A 23436-nucleotide genomic window follows, 5' to 3' on the forward strand; every position below is an offset into this window, starting at 1 on the left:
CCCTTCATCTTAAGATAGCTGCTCTCCTCCGGAGCCTCCGGTGGGATGGGATAAAATATATAAAGTTACCTGGGAAAACTAACAGTACTTTTAGAACTGACTTGGCAGTTGTTTCAAAGTCACTCGCGTACTCCCACAGTTGACTTGTTAAGAACCAGAGTGCGGGTATCGTAAAACTGCTTCATTTCGCTTTTCTCGATACAGTACGTATTCCTAAATCCTTTATGATAGTTGTGAGGCTGTAGAATGTTTCTTTGGGGACATAAGAGAAAGTATCTCTGAAAACAATCAGTTAATATTTGTTTATTCAATTCCTATGACTGTTTTCTTTTTTTCTGGCAGACTACCAGACAAGCTTGTTTTCAGTGTAAATTAAGCAGCTACTCGGCTGTGTGTGTGGGGGGGGGGGGGAATGTGAGATCTTATTAGTATTTACATTAACTCACTGCTCTGTTTTGTCTTCTGTTTTGAAGCGCCCACAAAAGTCGCTGCTCTGACTCATATTTACAAATATTTTATATTCCCTTGAACTCCGTTTTTGAAGATGGATTTTCCAAGCTCACAGAAATTCAATCAATGTGAATAAAAGGACTCAGGTGCAAGTGAGTTTATTCTCATTTATTTATTCTTGAAAGATTCCTGCAAATCAAAGTAGTGAAATAAGTCCATGCATCCATCCATTTTCTAATCCGCTGATCCTTACAAGGGCAGCGGGCTTACTGGAGTCTATCCCAGCTGTCTTCGGGCACCCTGCACTGGTCGCCAGCCATTCGCAGGGCACATACAGACAAATGACCATTTGCGCTCACACTCACACTCCGGGACAATTTTGAGTGTTCCGTTCACCTGCCCGCGCATGTTTTTTTTTTAATGTGGGGGAGGAGTCCGGAGTACCCGGAGAAATCCCACGCGGGCATGGGGGAGAACATGAAAACTCCACACAGGAAGCTGGAATCAAACCCCACACCTCTGCACTGTGAGGTGGACGTGCTAACCAGTCGCCCACCATGCCACTACTTAAATAAGTAATGTAGATAAATGAAGCAGTGACTATAATTGACTCACTGTGTGTGCCTAAAACTGTAATTGTGACAAAAGGATTTTTGAAATTGAAATACTGTATTTTTTAGTACAGCACATTATTAGATAGAAATTGATAGACTAACATTTCTGTAGTACATTGCACCTTGCAGGTAACTACACTTTGTTTGATTTCACATGCCACGAGAGAGGATATGTTGGCTGTCGGATCGCAATTCTTTGCCCAAAAGCTCTTTCAAATAATTTTAATGAAACGCTGACTCTTTCGCGTCCGTGCGAGTTTAGCCTCTATCGGGAGGTTGGTCTTGTCGGGCATTCATTTTGTAATTTCATTAAAATGAAAGACCTCCTGATCTGGCTAAGGTTGAAAACAAAGACACTTTGTGTTGTACAAGTGTCAAGAACCAGACAGGATATGAGAACACAAGTTGGCCTCTGTGAGACTCAAATGGGCTGGACACATTCAAGCAATTAGCTGAGTTCAAAAGGAAGCAGCCTATTGGAGATGACATGGCCATGATAATAACTGCCTTGGCAGTGTATCCGTGGAGGAAGGGAAGTGGATTTTCAAGGCTGCGCTGTCTAATTTATTGACACCCGAGTTTCAAGTCAATAACCTTTGGCCGTTTTGTATTTGGAGTCGGTGTGATTTGAATTGTCTTTAACTGCCACCGACTGAGACAGCATGACTTTGTTGTACGTCCCATTATTTCCCCTGTTTTCTTTTTTTTTTTTTTTAATCTTATTTTTTGTTTTTTACTAATTCCAGATGTATCCTTTTCCCTTTTAGCTGCTGATTTTTCACTTTGTCTTCTTATTTAATACAAACACCCCTCAGCTCCTGCTGGTTCTGCGATTTCATCCACACAATTTAAAAAAAAACAAACAAAAACACTGATGCATGTGACCAAATGAAATGTTGATATCCCCAGGAGACCTGAGGCATTTACCCTCGCACAGCTGGCATTTTGCTCAAACAAGGCAGCCAAGAAGTCAATAGCACCACCAAAGGTCACATAAATCACGAGAACAAAACATTGACTGTGCGGGAATCTCGAATTGTGCTGCCAAGTGTGTTGACAGGCAACATATAGGCTACAGTGACACAGGTGATCTCACTAGCAGTGCTAGGTTGAAGTACTGATCTTGCTGGTTCGTTTAATTGGAATGGCCTTTCCAAGGGATCATTTACCCCTTCACGACTCGTCGGGTCCTTCTACAGCCAGATGATGGAGCCGCACAATTTTTGATCGGTATAGACCAGGGGTCAGCAACCTTTGACACTCAAAGAGCCATTTCCACCTGGTTTCCCAGTTTTAAGAACTGGCAAGTCAGCGTGCTTTCAGCCCAATGTCGAACAGAGACTGCATTCTAGAAGAGTTAGAAAAAAATACGCACACACACAATTGGTTCATCAAGCAAAATTTGAAGCTTCATTTTCCCATCACGACTTTGAACTAGGCGGCCCGGTAGTCCAGTGGTTAGCACGTCGGCTTCACAGTGCAGAGGTACCGGGTTCGATTCCAGCTCCGGCCTCCCTGTGTGGAGTTTGCATGTTCTCCCCGGGCCTGCGTGGGTTTTCTCCGGGTGCTCCGGTTTCCCCCCCACATTCCAAAAACATGCATGGCAGGCTGATTGGATGCTCTAAATTGTCCCTAGGTGTGAGTGTGGGCGTGGATGGTTGTTCGTCTCTGTGTGCCCTGCGATTGGCTGGCAACTGATTCAGGGTGTCCCCCGCCTACTGCCCGGAGACGGCTGGGATAGGCTCCAGCACCCCCCGCGACCCTGGTGAGGATCAAGCGGTTCGGAAAATGGATGGATGGACTTTGAACTAATCGTCAGTCATCAACATTCACATTAACTCGCCAATAAAGTCGGCATCAAACGTTTCACTGTAGCTCTGCTTGAACAAAAAACAAAACAAAAAACAGATATGCTGCAACTGGTGGAAAGTGAGACAACAGTGCAATATTTGGAAGTCTTCTACTGATAACATAACTGTGTGTACGTGTGTGTGCGTGTGTGTGTGTCTGTGTGGGGCTTGGAGGATTAACATGACAAAATCTTTTCCGGGAACACCAGCGTGTTAATCATCTCACGACTTATGATGGACGAAAACAGTGTTGTTGTTTCACATGCTGGAAAACTGTTTGGTTGCACCGTCACAATTTTTGCTCAGCTCGACCTGTACAACACCTCCCCCTGGTTGAGATCCTCTTTTTTGTAAATCCAAACTAATGGAGGATGATTCATTATTTCACTCTAATTTCCCTGTGGTGTATGAAATGCAAGTATGCCTCCGTTGGATGTTTGTCGTTGGCGGGCTTCAGACGTTGTGCCGTGATAAGCATGAAATGACGTTTGTAATTGGCTGGCGTTAGTGTAAAAATGCCGTTTGCGACTGCCCGGGCACTAAATGCGGGGCGAGCGGGAAAAATCGTGGCTCTCGCTGGTTTTGCGGTCTCAAGATTTTGAATGTTCACACCAGCACGCGGAAGGCCAACGATGCGAACAATGCACTCTGCGAACTGGCAGTAGTTGGGGCAGCGAGTTGCAAATCAGACACTTTCAAAGTCAACGAAAGTGGATCTCACTCCGCAGTGCTTTGGCGTCGGTTCAAGGCGAGAGAGCAACACTCTGCCCTCTAGACATGTGCCACTACCGAAACGCCATGCGGCTGCAAGAACGAATTATGGGGATCTGTTCTCACCTTCTCCCTCATTAGTTGAAGGAAACGATTTATCCCTCGCGCCGTCCTTGTCCTTGTCTTTTACTGCTCAGCGCTTCTCCAGCTCCATCAGTGATGTGATTAATTGATCGACTGGACATACTGTACCATGAAAATCATCTCATTTGCTTGAATTTCGCCAAAGTACAAATCAAAACAAAATGGCTCTTTGCCCACATGATGACATTTTGGTCTCGATCACGTTTGCCCGGTGTTGCAATTAACGGCGAGAGCCATCGAAAGACTATTTTTGAGGAGGCCGGCGAGTTTTTTCCCGTCGGTTCGCGCGGCAACGGGTGTTTGGGAGGTGGTGCTAACCCCACCGTTCGCACTGTCTGCTGCTTCCATGTGGATCCCGGTTTGAAATGTGACTCCCGCGCCTTAAAGCCTTCTGCGTGTCTGAAGGGAAATGACAGCCCCGGTGCTTTGCTGTGACTGTTATGTGTTTATAGCAACAAAATCGGCCTGAGTCGGCACATCGACACGGTATTGCCAAAACAAAAGGCTGGCGGCTCGGCAGAAAACAACAACCCCACCGCCCGTTTTTTCCCCCCCATTTCCTACCTTCTAGGGTTGAATGCAATGACGGCAAATGCTAATGGGGTTTGAAAATGCGGTATATGTTTCATCGTTTTCTATTGCATTCCACCGATTCACTCAATTGGTCCCAAACCAGCGTTATATCTCAGAGAGGGCTTTTAACTTTCCGATCAATTCCTCGTCTGTTCTGTTTCTTATTGACGATGCAATATTTTGTCTTGAAACACAACATTTGATCGTCTTTTGCTTTTGAGCCATAATAAAAAGGATATCGGGAAGCGAGCTCTCTCGTTTCAACCTTTTTTTCCCCCCTCCTTTCTCTCTCCCGGCACTTGTCATTGCTGATAACTGTTGCAATTGCTCATGTTACTGACGACCCGGGCCAAATTCATAATGATGAGATTATCTTGTCAACAGTACAGTGTATACGTCTGCCATATTGATCTCTGCACACGGTCTTAATGAATAAAGTGCCACGGAAGAAGCACTGGCTCAATGTTAACTCGGAGCAGATCTTGCTATTTATACGCTCTCAACACTGCGCCGATGATGAATGGAATTGTGGAGTGCTGCAGCTTTCTTTGCCTCCTTCCTTTCCGTGACTCTCCTTCCTTCCCTGTCCAGATTAGTAAGTGAAAACAGCTCTCTCGCACGTTGCCGGAAAAGTGTCACACCGACATCTTGAGTCCGTGTACTCCCAGGTGGAGAGGCGTAAGTGGTCGTGTGGGTGTGCGGGGATGGGAGGCGATTAAAAGCCAGGCAGCCCATTGCATGTGTCTTTAAATGTCAATGTTTTTATTTATTTATTTATTTATTTGGCCGGTGGTGGTGGAGGCGGGGCGGTTAGGGGATTATTTCGACTGTTCTACAAAAGGCCCTTCTTGATGTTATTGGCCTTCAGAAAAAGAGATTGCACTTGATTGTTTTCATATATGGGCTTGCTAATTATTGCCGAATCTGGTTTGGCGGATTGTTAATGCACTATGGACACACTTAACTCTTTTATTCCCCATAACGTATAAACACGTCTTGAAAATCACTACGGCCGCCTACCCATGACATATTTTTACCTTCTTTTGCGTCATCGTGTGCAGAATAGTCTGACGCAGTCCTTGACTCTGACTCGGGCTTTTCCGCATTGGAAATCATTAAAGATCTGACCAGCGGGTGGCAGCGATCAGCCAGGATCATGCTGCCGAAGAAGTAGAGGGGGGGGAGTTGTGGGCTAGCATGGAGTTAGGAGAGAGTGCGTTCGAAGATCGTAGCGAGGTACAAATCAAAACAATTAACTCTTGATTATTGTTTTGGGAAGAAAACGAAGCTTGACACAGGAGCTGAGTTGACCACTTGGAGGCGCTGCAAGGGCAATTTCTTCTTTGACCAACTGGGCCGATTATTCATCTTGTTTTCATCTTGGACTTTGAATGGACTTTTATGTCATTCTAACACACATTGTCTACCAATATTGTGTCAAATGTTGCCCACTTAGTATCCATTGCAGCCTGGTCATCCTGGAAGGGGGATTCTCCCATCTGCGGCCCCTTCTCAAGGTTTCGCGTTTTTCCCCAGAAGGGTTTACTGTATTCTTTTTTTGGAGGGGAGTTTTTCCCCTTGCCCTCCTGGGGGTTAAGGTCGGGGGATGTCATGAATACTTGTCAACTGTGGGCATGTGAAGCCCTTTGAGACTGTGACTAAGGGCTAGGTCAATAAATGCGACTTGACTTGACTGAAGTCGCTGAAAGCGCTGAGATGGCAATGGAACACAATTGCCAATCAGTCAAAATCCAGCTAAACGGCGGGGTTGAGGGCTTTGCTCCAGTGAAAACGGCTGGCATTCAATGCGTGAAGAGTCAGAGGGGGAACAGGCCAGCTAACGCTTGCACGCTGCAGCAAAGCATCGCCAATTGAAGCTTCTTTGAAGGAAAAGAAGTGTAAAGCTGTCTTCTTGCCTTTCCTATTCGCTGAGAAACCTCATCACCACTGACCTAATGCAAGCAATGAGGAGGTCACCTTGAACGGAAACAGGACCGCGTGTTCGTGCTTGTGTTGAGAGATGGAAAGAAAAGTTATCCAGATGGATGCTGCGTGTGCATATGTGAATCATTGCATGTATTGATAGAAGATGCGCGCGTTTCATAGATCTGGCCTTGGTTCCGGGCTTTGGGGAGCCAGAGAAAAGCCTTTTATCCCAGAATGGCTCTTGTACTATCAATTCCAAAGGGATATTTTTCTTGTTTTCTGGTTCACTTCTCAGCTTTTATGCATTTCATTAGTGATGAGGTTTTACCACCCTGCTTGTTTGTTCAATTTAAAAAAAAATTCTTATTAGTTTTATTTCGGTTGCAGTAGAAAGTCACAAATGTGGATAAAGGGTAGACAAGTTTATAGTGGATGGATTCAGCGTGAGGGCTGCAAACAGAGATTCATTTTGAATGACAACGCCTCAATCAAAATGAATTCATGTTAGCTACTGCAAACTCATTATTAAATGCCAAAGTTAAATGACTCTTGGTTTTCTGAAATTATGATGTACACCAGGGATGGGCAACTTAAATGTTGAAGCGGTCAACAATTTTGCATCAGTGCTACTCGGAAGGGGCAGGGCACATAAGCACATAAGTCTTCCAAACCAGATGTAGGACAAAATGACCATTTTCAATATAAACAAATCCTATGTGCACAAAAATAAGAGCTTTTGATTCATATTACATGTGTAAAAAACATCCACGATCCAACCTCAAGAACAAAAGGAGTTGAAGCAAACAATATATTAACCGCATGCTGTCGATTTTTTTTTCTCCCCCACCTCAAATGGCACTCTTGCATAAAAAAATCACAATTCAAGGATGGCACAAAATTCTGGAACAAGAAAGCAACATTGAGCGTGTGAACTCATTTTGAGTGCATGAAATGAAATTCTTTTTTTGCAATCCAGTGTCTAATTGCATGTTCACTATTTAAATGGATCCTAAGCCAAACCCTTTGCTATGCTCATTATCATTTCATGAATGCCGATTGATGCATGTAGACCTTGATAAGTTGGTTCTCTCTTTGTGTTTTGGGCTGAGTTAGCAGTGGTTTAAATGAGGGTAAACCAAGGTCAGTGCTGAGTCAAGACTTAAGTTAACGGCAAAGATGCACTAAAGTATTGATGAGGATGCACGGAATGATTAGCAGCACCCACACCAGGATTGCATGCTGCGCCCGTGACTACTTTCTTCACAAGGGCAGTTGAACAATTAAGCATCAAGCAGCAGTTTTTTATTTATTTATTTCCTTATTCGCCATTCTTAATCTTGCCCTGCTCTCAGTTTATCAGCAGCCAGGAAGCTTGGTCCTCTTCTCTGAACCACATGGTTAAATATGTCGCATGTCAATATGTTTACTTGAACTGTTTGCCTACTGTGCTTGATATTTCGAGCATGTTGAAGTAAATATCTGTGCCCGAAGCCATCATTTCCCTTCACCCCTACGGCTAAACAGCCACATATGTAGGTAATACACATGATGCGTTGTGTTGCTGCTCCCGTTTGAAGCACACTCCTTCCTCTAAGATAAGATGACTGCTGTGTTCGTGTCATCGGTTGTATTGAAACACTCTCATGCTAGGATTTGCGCACAGGAGGAGATGAAATTAAAAACGGGAGCGCAACTTTCCCTACCTTTGAGTCAAATAGACTCGGGTGTGTCGATAATGAGAAGGCATGGAAGTCTTTCTTTCGTTTGCATTGATGTCCACGCAGAAAGGGTTAAAGTCACTGACAACACACAAACATGTCCTCTACCCAGCAGCTCATGCGTTGTGTTAACTCTCCACTTGCATGCACATAATTACCCGGTCTGGTGGAGGATTTTGGCAGAAATCCGGTCTCAAAGCTCCGAGGTCAGTCACGGCAACTCACTCAATTTTGGTAACCTTCTTACAGGATTTGCATGAATGACACCGTGCTGAAATACGCATTTGCTAATAGATACCGCATATTAATATGATAATAGAATAAAGTATTGTCACTAGAAGCAACGATGACTTTTCTCCCCTTTCCTTCTGAGGAGAATTTAAAATTGGATTTGGGAGGGGGGGGGCATTATAAAAATTGTTACTTCAAAGATTCAAAGTTTATCCAAAAACTGTTCAGAACACAAACCCCATACGATAGCATTCTGGACCACTTATCCAGGGTCCAGTTGCTGAGGCAGCAGCTTTAGCAGGGAAGCCCAAACTTCCCTCTCCCCAGCCACATCTTCCAACTCTTTTGGCATGATCCCAAGGCATTCCCAGGCCAGCCGGGAAACTTCATCTCCCCAGCGAGTCTGGCCTCTTGCCAGTGGGACAGGCCCGGAACACCTCACCAGGGAGGCGTCCAGGAGGCATCCTAATCAGATGCCCGAGCCACCTCACCTGGCTCCTCTCAATGTGCAGGAGAAGCGACTCGACTCTGAGCCGCTCCCGAATGACCGACCTTCTCACCTTATCTCTAAGGGAGATCCCGACACCCTGCGGAGGAATCCCATTTCGGCCGCTTGTATCCGGGATCTCGTTCTTTCGGTCATGACCCACAGCTCGTGAGCATAAGTGAGCATAGGAACGTATAATGACCGGTAAAGTGAGAGCTTCGCCTTTTGGATCAGCTCTTTCTTCACCACGACAGACCGATACAGAGTCCGCATCACAGTAGACGCTGCACCGATCCGCCTGTCTATGTTCCGCTCCGTTCTACCCTCACTCGTAAACAAGACCCACAAGATACTTAAACTCCTGCACTTGGGGCAGGATCTCATCCCTGACCCGCATAGGGCACTGCACCCTTTTCCGACTGAGGATCACAGTCCCCGATTTGGAAGTGCTGATTTTCATCCCAACCACTTCACACTCGGTTGTGAACTGCTCCAATGAGAGTTGGAGATCCCGGCTTGAAGAAGCCACCAATAGAACACAAACTCTTTTGTTTTCAATTTGGCAGCGCAATACAATCTTTCGTTAAAGATATGTTGATCAAGCCGGGTTTTTTTTTCCTTTGGTAAATTTGTGTGATTCATCATTTATCCCGTGAATTTAATGGAGTTACATTTAGGATTATGCAAATGTGTTTCGTCATTTCTGGCAAACAGAGCATTATTAAAAGATTGCTCATTAAGTTGAGACTTTTGAGCCACTTTGTTGCACGCCAAATTCCATTTGGCCCCTCGCTTAGATTTTCATGGAACATAAAAGAGCCCCCCTAGTATGTTGTTGATGTCGGTTTACACTGCGTAAGCGGGAGAGAGAAGTGTCGACAAATAGAAGGTGTTCAAGGGTATTTACTCTCTGGAGGTTTGCCTTTCATTATTTCCACGTGGGTTGACTCTCGAGACAATAATGACAGGCTTTGTTGACCAACTCGAAGGCCCACTTCTGTTTATCCCTTAAGTGTTTTCTTTTCATATACTTGAAAGGTAATTTAGTCTTCCCCAAATTAAATGACAAACGTTATTACAAAGGATAGACGCACGACTCCCTCGCAAGCAGTGCAATACCGTTGTCTTTCCCAGCGCAAGTACACTGTAGCTGTTCATGCCTGCTTGGCTTCGCGACACGGTACCTTAAATGTGACCAAAGTAGTCATTTATCACCACAGAAGAAAGAAACATTACCAGACTTTTCACCTGGCCTGTTCTTCTCTGGTGCCTAATATGGATGGCTTAGGATTCTGTTTTGTGCAGCGCAGATCTCGCAACGGAGCGATACGTACTTGTTATACTGCGCCGGAAAACGGGAGCTGGTGCTGCTCGAAGAGCTCCTGACCAGTGTCGTGAATGTTGTCAGAACCAATGATGCATAAACAAGCTGGGAAATTGGACGAAAAGAGCCAAAAAGAGGACCGTAGCGGCTGCAGCATTATCGTGGTTCTCACTCTGACTAAATAGGGGTGGGGGGTGGGGGGGGGGGCGGAATGGTACACATGCAAAGCACCCTATTAAATATGTTTATGGGTTATATTAAAGTCAATGAATAGAGCCATTCTATATCGATTGTTTAATTACATCGACGATCTACAATCAAAGACCTGAAATGTTGTCTGGTCTATTTATCGGGCTCGTATAATGAAGTCTTCTGAAGAACAATCATCTGGAAAACGAAACGGCTCTGCATTTGCCTTTCTCAGCAACGTTGGTTAAATGGGTGTGCCGTCGGACTTCCCTGTGGCGATTCCGAAGATCGCCAAGCAGGCAGCAGACACCGGCGGCTTTGGCTTGACTTCAGCCCATTGAATGATTTGTCTTTTATCTCCCCCGCTAATTAGATGTGATCACTTACAATCGCTTTGAAGTCACCAAGTAATCAATGTAGTCTAATTATTGTTCAGTGTCCCGAAGCCCTCTTCTTTTTCCTTTCCGTACACAATATCCTTTATCATCCTTGGCTCTTTTTCTCTCCACTTATTTTTTTGTTTGTGCTGCTTTCCCGCCCAACGCCGTGCTTTCTATCTGCTAACCTCATTTTGCTTGTGTTTTATCCTTTACCAAGTCTTGCGATTTGGCCCGCTTGCTTACTTTGACAGTTTTCCAAAAGGAATAAACAACGGTTCCCCTGGTAGAAACACTCTCTCCCGGCCTCCCTCATTCTCTTTCTGCCTCTCTACCTACCTTTCTCTCCCTCCCTCTCTCCCGATCGCTCTGTCCCTCGCTCTCTCCCTCCCTCGCTCTCCCCCGCTCTCTGTCTCCCTCACTCTCTCTCCCTCCCCCTTCTTATCTCTTTCTCTCTCTCTCTCTTCCACCGCCTCCCTCTCTTCATCTCTCTCTCTCTCCCCGTCTCTACCTTACTACCTCTCCCTTTCTCTCTCTCTCCCTCTCCCTCCCTCGCTGTCTCTCCTCCCCCCCGACCCTCTCTCTCTCTCTCTCTGACTCACTCTCTCCCTCTTGCCCTCCATCTGTCTCCCTCTCTGTCTTTTTTCTAGCTCTCTCTCTCTCTTCCTCTGCCTCGCTCTCTCCCTCTCTCGCTTTCTTTGGCGAACTGACTGTTGTGGTCCTGATATGAATCCATTTTCAAATGTGCTCATGCAGTCAATAAAGAACAAACGGGTGTATCATACCCTCCAGAGTAGGTGAAGGTGTTGCCTTTTTCCTTTGAATGAACCATTGCAGTCCAATCATGTGGAAAAGAGAAGCTGCCACTTTTTCTGTTCACTGACCATTCCTCTGACAGCTTAAACTCTCTCTGTCTCTCTCTCTCACACGCACACACCCGTGCACACCTCTCTGTACACTGGCCCTGTGAAAACGAACAAACCGCAGCAACATGGCCTGAGAGTGAAATAGCAGTCTGATGTGCTTGCCCCATTTGTCTCAATCGTTCCTCTGTCTGCTTGGTCAGTCTTAGGGCCTCTGTGGGAGTAGAGAATGGAGTGGAGCTTTTTACACTTACTCAGCCTCACAGTACTGAGTCTCCCTCTGACTCCCCCCCCCCCCCCCCCCCCTCCCGATCCCCTCGCGCCCTTGCTGCATACACTAGAAACCGTACGTCATTCGGGACGACACGTTTTTGCGATTCTCAAACACAGCTGTAAACAAAACCCGATCCCATGTGAGGTGCAGCAACCGAGAACTACGAATATGTGGCAGGCATTCACTTATAGGTACGTGTGTGTCATTTATCGTGTAGTCCTTGCCAACTTGATATTGCTACATGAATTGAGAAATGCGAAAGAGTCGGACAGAATCCACGTTGATAAAAACGGAGCATTAAGATTGCCCCAGACTGTCGCAGGCAAGAACAAGGTTGCCAAGCAGCGTCCGTACGAGCTTTTGAGTTGGTCATGTTGCTGCAGTGATAGACGGAAGGCAAACAATTTCTGTAAATGTCCTTCTATGCTGATCAAATTCAGGTGGAGTCGCGTCACGCTGATTGAAAACCGTGTCCAAGGATGAGTCCCTGGATGGCTACAAAAAGAATTTCATCTCCATTTTTTTTCATCTCCTCAAAGCTTCGCACTATTATCATTTCAATGCCAAATGATTTCAAACAAACGCTCGTCCTTCTGCGTCCAACCTTTTGATATATTTTCTGGGTGTTTTCTTTGACTAATGCCCGTGGAGGAATGGAGTGTTCAGCGTAGTGGTAAAGGTGTCAGAGTAAGAGCGCATAGTTCAAAGTATTGAGGTTTCCTCTCTGACCTTCAAATGCTTCTTTTCATACAGAGCCAAAGAGATTGAAATAGTCTATCGACTGTGAGTCAAGCTGTGCATCTGAAAAACCTTAGCGAGGAACAACACATTTGCTCTCTGATCGTTTCACTGCCATCCGTTCAAGACAGTCCAAGTGATTTGTGTTACTCTAATGCATATTCACGACTGCGCACGGATAATTACGCAATTTTTATCAACGGAGTCATTTCATTCTTCCTCTAATTCGACACCGTGATTTTTTAATCGCTTTTCAGTTTTTTTTTTTTTTTTGATGTTCACTCTTTATATGGGTGACAGGAATTTCTCTAAAGGCCACTCGGCGCTGCAAGGTAATGGTGACCTTTTACATCAATTGCCATCATTAAAAACACTCCCAAAGTACACTTTGCTGTAATTACTGACAGCGAGTGAAAGCTGTTCCAAGCACTGCCGAGATCAAGTCTATTGCGCTGAGGCGAAGTGACTTCACAGTTGATGGCTTCTTGGTCAGTCACTCCGTGTCATTGGGTTTCCTGAATTGAACGGACACAAATGCGCGAAGGGCTTCTTTGATGCCTTTTTGGATTGTTCTTTGCGTTGACTCCAGGTGCATTCGCCCCCCCCCCCCTTCCCCTACACACCCACACCCACACACCCGATGTGCACGATCAGGCTGGCTGCAAGTCAGCCTGATCATGCGTCAATGAAACGCAACGTGTGCAGCATCACGACATGCCGACGTCACATTTACACTGTTAACATTCATTCATTCATTTTCCGAACCGCTTGATCCTCACAAGGGTCGCGGGGGGTGCTGGAGCCTATCCCAGCCGTCTTCGGGCAGAAGGCGGGGGACACCCTGAACCGGTTGCCAGCCAATCGCAGGGCACACAGAGACGAACAACCATGCGCACTCACACTCACACCTAGGGACAATTTAGCGTGTTCAATCAGCCTGCCATGCATGTTTTTGGAACGTGGGAGGAAACCGGAGCACCCGGAGAAAACCCACGCAGGCCCGGGGAGAACATGCAAACTCCACACAGGGAGGCCGGAGCTGGAATTGAACCCGGTACCTCTGCACTGTGAAGTCGACGTGCTAACCACTGGACTACCGGGCCGCCACACTGTTAACAATTTCTGTTAATTTACCGTGTGTTTAAAACAGGATCTTACTCTTTCTGTCATATTTGTAAAATACCGTTAACTATTCATCCCTAGGTGTAAATGAACAGCTAATGCTTGGGTTAAAAAAAAGAGAGCAAGCTATTATACAACAGTATCGAACCATATTTTCCTGCAAGCGGTGGAGGAACTCCATTGCTATCTCCACTGCTTGACGGAGAATGTATTCCACTTCTAAATCGACATTAACCACTGGGATTGGGGACGCACTGTTTTGTCAAACACAAGACACAAAGATGTTGTCCCGTTGTCATGTACTGTAACCTCCCCACCCCCAAAACGGTACTATACTTTTAAAGTAAATTATAGTAGGAGATGCATTGTAAAATAACGGCATAGTAATTGACTGTTATTTTACAACAAAATTCTTGACAGTCGTGGTGGGCCGTGTATTCGGTACTTGAACCTTTAGCGGTGATTTACCCCATTCAATCCACCTCTCAATACCGCCACGAGCAAGTCACTCAGGGTGTGCAGACATTTCGCCACTGAAATCGGTGCCGTTGTTAAATCCAGCTTCTTTCGTCTTTGGCAGCCGGCTAAAGTAAAACCTGACCCCCCACTGAACATTGGGCAAGCCCCCTCGCTGCCCAACTCATTTTAAAACTCATTTCTATTCTTGGGCTTTTGACTCAGCATGACTCAGACGTGATTTTTAGTATGACCGTTTTTGTGCTTTCTACTGTCTTTGTTATTAGTGAATTGTTTTATTGTTTGTTGTTGTATGTATGATAATTGCTCCATGTGCAGCACTTTGTTTTAAAGTGCTCTAGAAATCCAGTTGAGTTGGGTTGAGATATGGTCGAAACACATTGTGTAAATTAGGATTACTTTGTTGCACTATGGTTATTACTGGTGCTGACTGAGATAAATATCCTACCTGTTTTTCATCTCCTACTTTCTGCCACATTTGGAGTTGTGCTCGGTGATGTAGCTCATCATTGCTAATTTGCTCAATTTGCATGGGTAATAAAATGGTCAGACCTGAATAAAGAGCAGATTCAATTCTCATTATTCCATTGAAGCAATCTGTCCTTTTACACCATTTTCCTGTATAATTAATCACCTGGAGATCTTGCTTCACAGTAGGTGTGCTTTCTGTAGTGTCCAGTACATACCTTTTTTCCCCTCTCTTTTCTCTTCAGACGGACAGCTTCCCCGCCGAGCCTAATTACATGGGAAGTAGACAACAGTTTGTTCAAAGGTAGGTGTTGGTGTTTGCAACTATCACTCCATCTCAGACCGGATTATTATTATTTTTTTCCCTCCTCTGGCAGCTCCACCACAGCACTTTCGCAACATCATGTATTGTTCATGAGTTACAAATGGCATGCATTGGCCAATTCTCATTCATTGCATGCAGGATGAACACGTGTCTTATGAAAAGATTTTTTTTTTTTAAAGCATTCAGGAGTCCCGACGCTCTGTTGTTGTCTGTCTTTCTGTAGTAGTTCCACATTCAAAGACCCAGAGCGAGCGAGTCTCAGAGACAGCGGCCACGGTGACAGCGACCAGGCCGACAGTGACCAGGACACCAACAAAGGCTCCTGCTGCGACATGTCAGCCAAGGAAGCGCTTAAGTTGAAGGCGACGGGTGTTCGACCGCCTCCGTTGGAACAAGGTGAGCCACGAGGCTTCCCATTTTTTTACCGTGCCTAAACCGCAAGGTGCCTCTGAAACCTAATGCCTCCCAACCCACAGTCTCCACCGTTATTATCTGTAATAACTCTAATGCAAGCGGGGGTCTCTGATTGTGCCCCGCTACATTATCTGCTCCTTAATTTACGTTTCCCTTTTCCTGCACCTTTCCCCATTCAGTGTGTGCGACATGAACGCGCTATACGCATCTCTGTTTTATCAAAGGCGACAAGCCCATTATGTTTTCATAAGCCCGACTACTTCAGCCTCTCCATTTAGTCCCTCAACCCGAAGCGCACGTCTCTGAAATTTTGATAATGGAACATGGAAAATAACTTAGCGAGCAGCGAGCGACGTGACGCTGTGATGTGGTGATGAAATATGAATAATTATTCGAAGCGCTGCGGGTCGGGCAGATTACACATGACATGTGTTGAACAATAACTCCCTGGATATGAGTTGTTGCAGCCATCTTGCGTGGTTACTGCGGGGGGTTCGAAAAGCCAGCGTAAAAAGGCATAAAGAGCCCTAATAGCGCAAGTGGCGCGCTGAAGTCTCTCCGTCGCTCCAAACAACCTTGTACCTCACAGGAAGTCATTACCTGCTTAGAAAAATAGATATTCCCAGAGAAATCCGCTCTTGTCATTATGGCACGGCGTAATCTTACTAACGGGCTTTTTGAGCTCCACTGTACTATATTGAACATGGATTCTTTGTAATGGTGCTATTAATCCAAGGAACAGAAGGGCCATTTTACTCCTTGCGGAAGGACAATGGCAATTTGTCCAACACTGTGTTACATTATGCATGTCTGACTCCATGCTTTTTTTCCCCTCCCATTTCACAATTAAAATACTAATTCTACACATTGGCAAAACAAAACAACAATAGAAAAAAGCTCCGTAAAATGTCTTCAACAGTTTGAACGCGTTAGTGTGTTTTATTGAATCAAAAATGAATCCCATATGCGCAGATGACAAAAGAAGCGTCTGTTAGTCAATAAAAATAAGTCCCGGTGCGCTGATGTGATGCTTCTGCATTCAAGAGCCGACCCCAGCCAGTTCATCCAACTTTCTTTGTATGACACTGTATACTCTTGTGGTGCTTGAAGAAAGCCAGCACGGGCCCCGTGCACCAATCAAACACACGAGCGCTACAAGTCTATAACCTGCCTTCGATAGCCTGCTTTTCACTCTTCACTGCGCTTCCATTTATTCGCCACCTCTGCCGTGCCTTCACCCCCCCGCCCGAGGACTTTCAGTCCTTGTTTAGGGAAATTGCTTGATGTGAGATTAGGCAGTTAACTTGGCTGCAGCTGTCTCTGTTTAGCCAATAACATGATCTTATCCAAGAGGTGTGTGTGTGGGGGCGGGGGGGGGGGGTGCAACCGGGAAACTAAGGTGCAGGAGCAGTTTTGAGTCGTAATTTCATAACTTTGCTGCTGTGAATTGGGAATTTCTCCATTGCGAGACTAGTAAAGGGTTTCTTATCTTATCTTATCTTAATGTGCGGCGGACGACACATTGCGTCAGGGTGTAATTTTCTGCCTGTTAAATGATTGAGAGAGGTCCAGCTTCGCCTTCCATGTCGTACGGTCAAGAATAAATATCGAAATGATTACCTCGGGCCCGTTCGAGTCAACTATTTTTTTCCAGCAGGCACACTTATGTACAGGGTCTATATTATCACACTTGAACAGCAAATTAATGAGGCTTAGGAAGAGGGAAATGACTTGAAGAAATAGCAACATGAGCTGCCAAAAGCAAATATGGTATTACATTTTCTGCATTCAGCCTTCATAATCCCGCGTGCACGCGAGCATGCAGACCGGCGAGCATTACACACTTTACATCTACTTCCAGGGGGCGAAAGAGAAAGAGGAGGGCTTTGGCATTTATTATTATTATTATTTTTTTTGTTATGGGAACGCCAATATAGGCTTGTATTCTATACAGCACATCTCAAGTGTTTCGCGATGTTGAGCCATTGCAAAGCGTCATGCAGTTCATTCCCATGTGCTTTCTACTATCTTCGTTATGAATTTATTGTTTATTGTTGTGTATATATTTGCTAATGTGCAGCACTTTGTATACAGCAGTGGTTGTTTTAAAGTCCTCTATAAATACAGTTGAGTTGAGTTGAGATAAACAGCTAGAACAACTTCCACACTTTTTGTTTCTTTGTCCATTCAGAACATTTGAGAGATTAGAAGTCATTAATGTAGGGCCTGATGGATTGTTGTTCTTCCCAAATGTGATTGATGTGGTAGACAGAGAAGATGCTCTTCTCGCTCATGCTAAATTACGGTTCTTTTTTTAAATGCTTTCTTAAACAAAATGGCGGCACAGCGGTCAACTGCTTAGCACGCTGGCCTCACAGTGCAGAGGTGCAGGGTTTGATTCCGGCCTTCCTGTGTGGAGTTTGCATGTTCTCCCCGGGCCTGCGTGGGTTTTCTCCGGGCACTCCGTTTGCCTCCCACATTCCAAAAACATGCATGGCAGGTTAATGGACTCTAAATTGTCCCGAGGTGTGATTGTGAGCGCGAATGGTTGTTCGCCAATGTGTGGAGGACAACGTCGAGGAGGTCAACGTCTCCGCTGAGTGGACTGACTTGTCGAACCGTCAACTAAGAAAACGTTTAGCAGCCAACACAACCAACGGTCACCAGATTGACTAGTAATGTAGCAACTTTTTCTTTGTTTTTGTTAAAGGAGCACCTCCTCCTCTCCGCTTCTCAGTTTGTAAGGATAAACAAAACTGCAGGTGTGCAAAACATATTTGCAGTACTCTAGCCAATTTCAGTTTCCAGCCGTAGGAATTAGGTTTCATATAAATATACAAATTCCAAACAAACAAACATTCACACTCTCCTTCCCACCTGTGAGAAGTTTAAAATATTCAGTTGACCTAAAATGTTTCTTTTAGGAATGTGGGAGGAAGCCGCGGTGCCGGGAGACAACCCACACAAGTATGGGGTTAATATGCTCATCGGAAGGTTTATGCTGAGATTCAAACCAAGAACCTCTCAACTGTGAGACAAATATGTTAACCGCGATCCCTCCACTGTTGCCTCGTGAATACTTCCCCTCTGCAATTTTCCTCCAGACGTACGCTTCCAACCTGGAGGTCTTCACATCATGGCTCATTTTCCAAATTGATTAATTAGCCCTGCAAAATTGCTAGCAATTTATTAATTAAGCTTAAGTTTATCAGATGTGGGTTTTTTTTTGCCAGTTTTAATTAGCGAATAATTGATGCTCCAACATGATCTCAACAGACACGGATACAGCCTTGTCTGGTTCCGGCAGTGCGGCTGCCAGTGTTTTTGCTTGCTTCTGTCGAAATGACTGGCCGAGACGCTATCGCAAACAGACAGGCAGCAGTGGTTTAGCGAGATGTTTCCCACTGATAGCGCTTTTCAAGGAAATGATGAGAGAGAGAGAGGCGTGAGGGAAGAGGAGGAGTCGGGAGGGACTCAGGCGGTGTGAGTGTACCAGAAGACCGCTCCTAATTAGCCATGATCCCAGTATGATCATCAAACTGCCTCCGGCTTTGTTTTAAAAGCATGTGTGAGTAGGAGAGAACGGAAGCGGCGAGGTGAGAAAACAAGGACTTCCTGGATACAAGAAGGGGAGATAGTGTCATCCGTGCGCCTGTAAGAGCGCCGAGCAAGCGCAATGAAGTCGACTTCTTCCTGTTATTTGTTGCCAGGGTGGATAATTCCCTTCCCCCAGTCCCTGTTCTCAGCTTGTGAATGGCTTCAATAAGAGAATTTATTTTGCCATTGGCGCTCACTTGCGTCAATATGCAATCTTTGATGTAAAGACAGACACCCACACACGCAGATATTGAATGTATGATGCGCGCCAACATTTTAAGTCACCTGGCATTCAGAGGTGATTTGCTCCAAGCGTTCTTTTGAAGTGTAATTTGCGGTGTGAAGTTGTCAAGAGCTTGATGCATGTATGACACATCAAGCGTTGGTAATGTGTGAATATCTTAAAGCACGTTGGTGGAAGACAAGTGGGAGTCGGTGGGCCAGTGGCTACCATCAAAATGCAAACATGCGTAAAATGAGAGTATGGCGCGAGGTTCCGGCTCCAAGCGTCAAGCAAAGTTGAAGCTCATCGGGGAATGTCATGAGCATTGCTCGGGATAAATATATTGATTAGCGTCATTTAAATTTTGACCTTATGCGTGCACGAGATGAATATTTTGCTCCAAATGTCAGAGCAATTCATCCAGTAGCTGCTGCCATGTATCATTAATAACGTTGCTGATAATCAAGTGTACGGTTATTTCACGCTTCAGTCGGGTTGGGCAACAAACACCTTTGCTTCTAAGATGTCGATGCATCCAATCCGATTCGTTTTGAAAGTGGAGGAAATATGTCATCGTCGGATCAATTTGGAAAACAAATGCATAAGAAAGATGAATGTGATTACGGAATCATCTCCAGGCTTAATGTAAAACTCTGTGGGGTCCCCAGCCTTTTTACACCACAGCCGGGTTTCATCAAAAGATATATTTTGACAAATTGGCATAGAAACAAACGATTACCGGTGCGCAAATCATCTTCAGGCTCGACGAAGTTTTCTTAATTGGTGGGAACAGTGCGCTTGTTTCTCTTCATTGAGCTGGTCCAGTCTTGGGGATTTGTTTTTTTTTCTTTTTAAAATATTTGGCCTGTTCTCCTTTTCGAAGGAACTCTCCAAAACGTGTATATAATTTTTCTTTTCAAATTTTGGCTTCTTCACGTGGTCGAGATGAGCATTTTGACAGAAGCACGGGTACACCCGATGTTCAAAGTAAAACGTCTCTCGTCATCTGATAATCAATAAGATATTCTGTGTTCTGACCGAGCGGAACTCGCCCCCCACCCCCAGTCTCTTCCCCAGCCGCGCAGCTCAAGCCTGCTTGGCCCGCCGCTGCGCAGCTGAAGAGGTTTCATCTGGCCCACCCGTCGTCCCACGCAACCTGCCGTCTCATCGTCAAGCACAGCGGTTCTCGAGCAACGTCTGCTGCTCTGCTGTAAAAAAAAAAAAAAATCAATAGAAACTTGTTCTGCCCCCCTGTGTAGCCCAATACGAAACCGCTTGCAACTTCTTACCGGTGCTTGGCCCAGTTGGGACCCGTGCTTTAGACCAAAGTGGTTAATAAGTGGTGGGTCTTTTCCCCTCATTTTGAAAAGTTTGAACTGGTGTCATGTTTTTGCAACACATTTTGAAGTATGTTTCACAAGGTAGGACATATTTGCCTTTGGTGCAGTGGATGGAGTCAATCAATTGATGAATATTCAATCGTTTCTTTGGACGGCATTCATTCGCCATCTTGGTTGATTATAGCAATGCTCTTATCTGTTTGTAATGTTCGATTTGTGTTATGGCAACAAAGTGGCGTGTGAATGTGGGCACAGGCATCGCCAGAAAATTTTCAGTGCAGTGGACACGATGACGCGGCATCTCACTGAGGAGCGGTGGACATAAGCGCTTTCACGTGGATGTGTACACATTGACATTGACTGTTAGAATCATTCTTTAGTCAAGACTGATTCTTCTAAGCGTTCACATGCAGGTCGATTTTAAATGTTTTCTTGAAACGTGGAGTTAATATAAATAAATTCATTGTGGCAGAGTATCGAGGAATCCAAGAAGATTGGGGGTGGAATCTAAAAAGCAATCGTTGTGAATATGAGAGTGAATGGCTGTCTTTTATAATCTGTCCCTACGATTCACTGGGCGTGTGCCGGTCAAATGTTTCAGTGTACTGTACTGTGCCGTGTCTGTCTTGCCTGTCCTGGAGTCTAACTGCCTTCAACCATACTGTGACATCATGAATGATGCAGGACGCGTGATGAGTTGAGGTGGAAGAAAAGTCGTCTATTGCACTGTAAAAATCAGCTTTCAAAATGATTGTTCTTTTCAGTTTAGGGTTTTCACAGAAGAAAACCCTACTCGGTCGTTAGGTAGGATTTCCCCTTTTCAATCGTTTTGAGCACATGATCAGTTGAGCGGAAAACACATTCAGCCATCGAGCGAGAGACGTCATCGATAAGCTGGATTAGTCATGCAATGTTTCAGCAAGTTACTTCTCCCTCACTTATTTTATTTTATTCGTTTTTAATTCCTGCCCGCTCTGATTCATTGATGTCCACATGAGTGTGTTCATCAATGATTGGGAACAAAATTCGTCCCATCTGTCGATGCTGCAAAATAATCGTTGACGGGGAGTGGTGCGGCCACGTTCAAAAGGGACAACGGCTTTCGCGCGGAAACCCAGGCTTCCCTCTCCCCAGCCACTTCTTCCAGCTCTTCCTGGGCGATCCCAAGGTGTTTCCAGGCCAGCCGGGAGACTTTGTCTCTCCAGCATGTCCTGGATAATCTCCGGTGCCCCCTGCCCGGAACGCCTCCCTGAGGCATCCTAATCAGATGCCTGAGCCACCTCACCTGGCTCATCTCAATGTGGAGAAGAAGCGATTCAACTCTGAGCCCCTCCCGGATGACCGAGCTTCTCACCTTTTAAGGAAGGGAAAGCCCGGACACCTTGCGGCAGTCATGTGCCTCCAAAATAATGGTTGAGGGAAGTGTGGGTATAGAGCCACCGCCATGCCCAGGACCGGCCTGTAAATACACCGGCCGTTTTGGAAAATGACCAAATTTCCCCAAAATTCCTGATGGCCACCTCACTCCGGCTCACTCAACAGGCCAAATCGGCCTTTTCAAAGCACACAAGCAACAAGTCGACACCAACATGATGAAAGTCAAGTCATTACTGCGAATGACATCGTCAATATTTTTTCAATACAGTCATATAAAAAAAATATATAGGAGGTAATGCTTACAATAATATAAACCACAACTCATACAGGCAAGACGCACAAAAAGAAGACATGCCAGCTGTCATGTGATTCCAGCCAGACAAAAAAATAAAATAAAATCCCATCTCTTGAGGAAAGACAAATAAATAAAACTCTCACTCTGTGTGCTTGCCTTTGGGACAGCCAGGTATCGTTTGCACAACAACTTGGCCAAATGAAGAAACCTCCTCGTCCCCGTTCTGGGCGCACCACAGCGGCGGGTTCTGCATTGTGGGAATTTGCTGAGTTTGCAACTCATCACAGACCTCTTTGTGTGCTGTGGAATAATTCCCATCTCTCCTTCCACTTTGATTGCGCTTGTTGTATTGTGTATTAAGGGGTTCAAACCGGCAGCAAGGTGTATTACGCAGTGCAAGCTTTTCCAGGCAACGACGACCCTCCCACTCCACTCAGCGACAATCGAACATCACCAGGCGTGAACAGACCAGTGTGCCGTGGAACATTCAGGTCACATCTTGCGGTAATATATCTATTTTTTGTTGTAAAATAAATAAATAAATAAACGCCAGTGAAGCATCGGAACCAAACCAATTGCTGATAAATGTCACAGCTAAAATGCTGTGACAGCTGACTCACAGCACCTCTTCAACTCAGTAAAATAATATATATTTTTTCTTTTTCAGTCATCTCTATGCTGCCGCGCACGGTGGTTGGCTCTCCTGCTTTCCAGTAGGTGGCTCAAATCTATTTGCTTGCTAATTTTACAGTCAGGCATGGGAGTGATCGGTCTAGCCGAAGAGCAGAGCCTTGATGTCAATATCGACGAATGACAACGTTGGCCAAGCTTACGTCATGAAATTGCCGGAAAAAACAAACAAACTGGCAGTGACGTTTTTAAGACATTTGGTAGCATTGACGCACATGGGAGAATATGACCCAAACAGTGTCAGTCATGCCTGCTTAAAATGCGATGCTCACACCGGAACCCGTCCTTTCGCTGTCGAATGACAACTCTTAATTGCGGTGCAGAGTAAAACCTCGGGCCTCATATTATTACATTTTATTTATTTATTTTGCATATTGATTCACACACGTCTGACAAATGCATATTTTCTCCTCCATTAATCACAGTTTTTTTTCTCCCCCCATTCTGAAATATCGGCACATGAGGATTTGAAAAGGGCTTTGTCAATGCCCGATTCTCGCAGAAGTCATTGTTCTCCGCGTTAATGGATAAACATCTGCTGAGCTTCATAATTAGTCGGTTTACAAACATTGCTTCAAACAGGTAGCATATGGAGGAGTCAAGGTTTTATAAGATTTTATTTTATTGCATCTGTCAGTT

At 45.1% G+C, this 23436-nt stretch overlaps 1 protein-coding gene across 2 annotated transcripts in view; it reads left to right on the top strand.

The window, feature by feature from the left end:
- The window catches only part of pcdh17 (protocadherin 17), a 59429-nt gene that overhangs the window by 7970 nt on the left and 28023 nt on the right, over positions 1–23436 (top strand). For both annotated transcript variants that reach the window (XM_086107830.1, XM_086107831.1), the window contains exons 3-4: positions 14782–14840; positions 15085–15257. In XM_086107830.1, the coding sequence (XP_085963956.1) occupies positions 14782–14840; positions 15085–15257 (232 nt within the window). The remainder of the gene's footprint in view (positions 1–14781; positions 14841–15084; positions 15258–23436) is intronic.

This window comes from Hippocampus guttulatus, chromosome 3 (genome assembly GCF_054856545.1).
Source record: "Hippocampus guttulatus isolate MCC_2025c chromosome 3, RoL_Hgut_1.0, whole genome shotgun sequence".
Lineage (NCBI taxonomy): Eukaryota > Metazoa > Chordata > Actinopteri > Syngnathiformes > Syngnathidae > Hippocampus > Hippocampus guttulatus.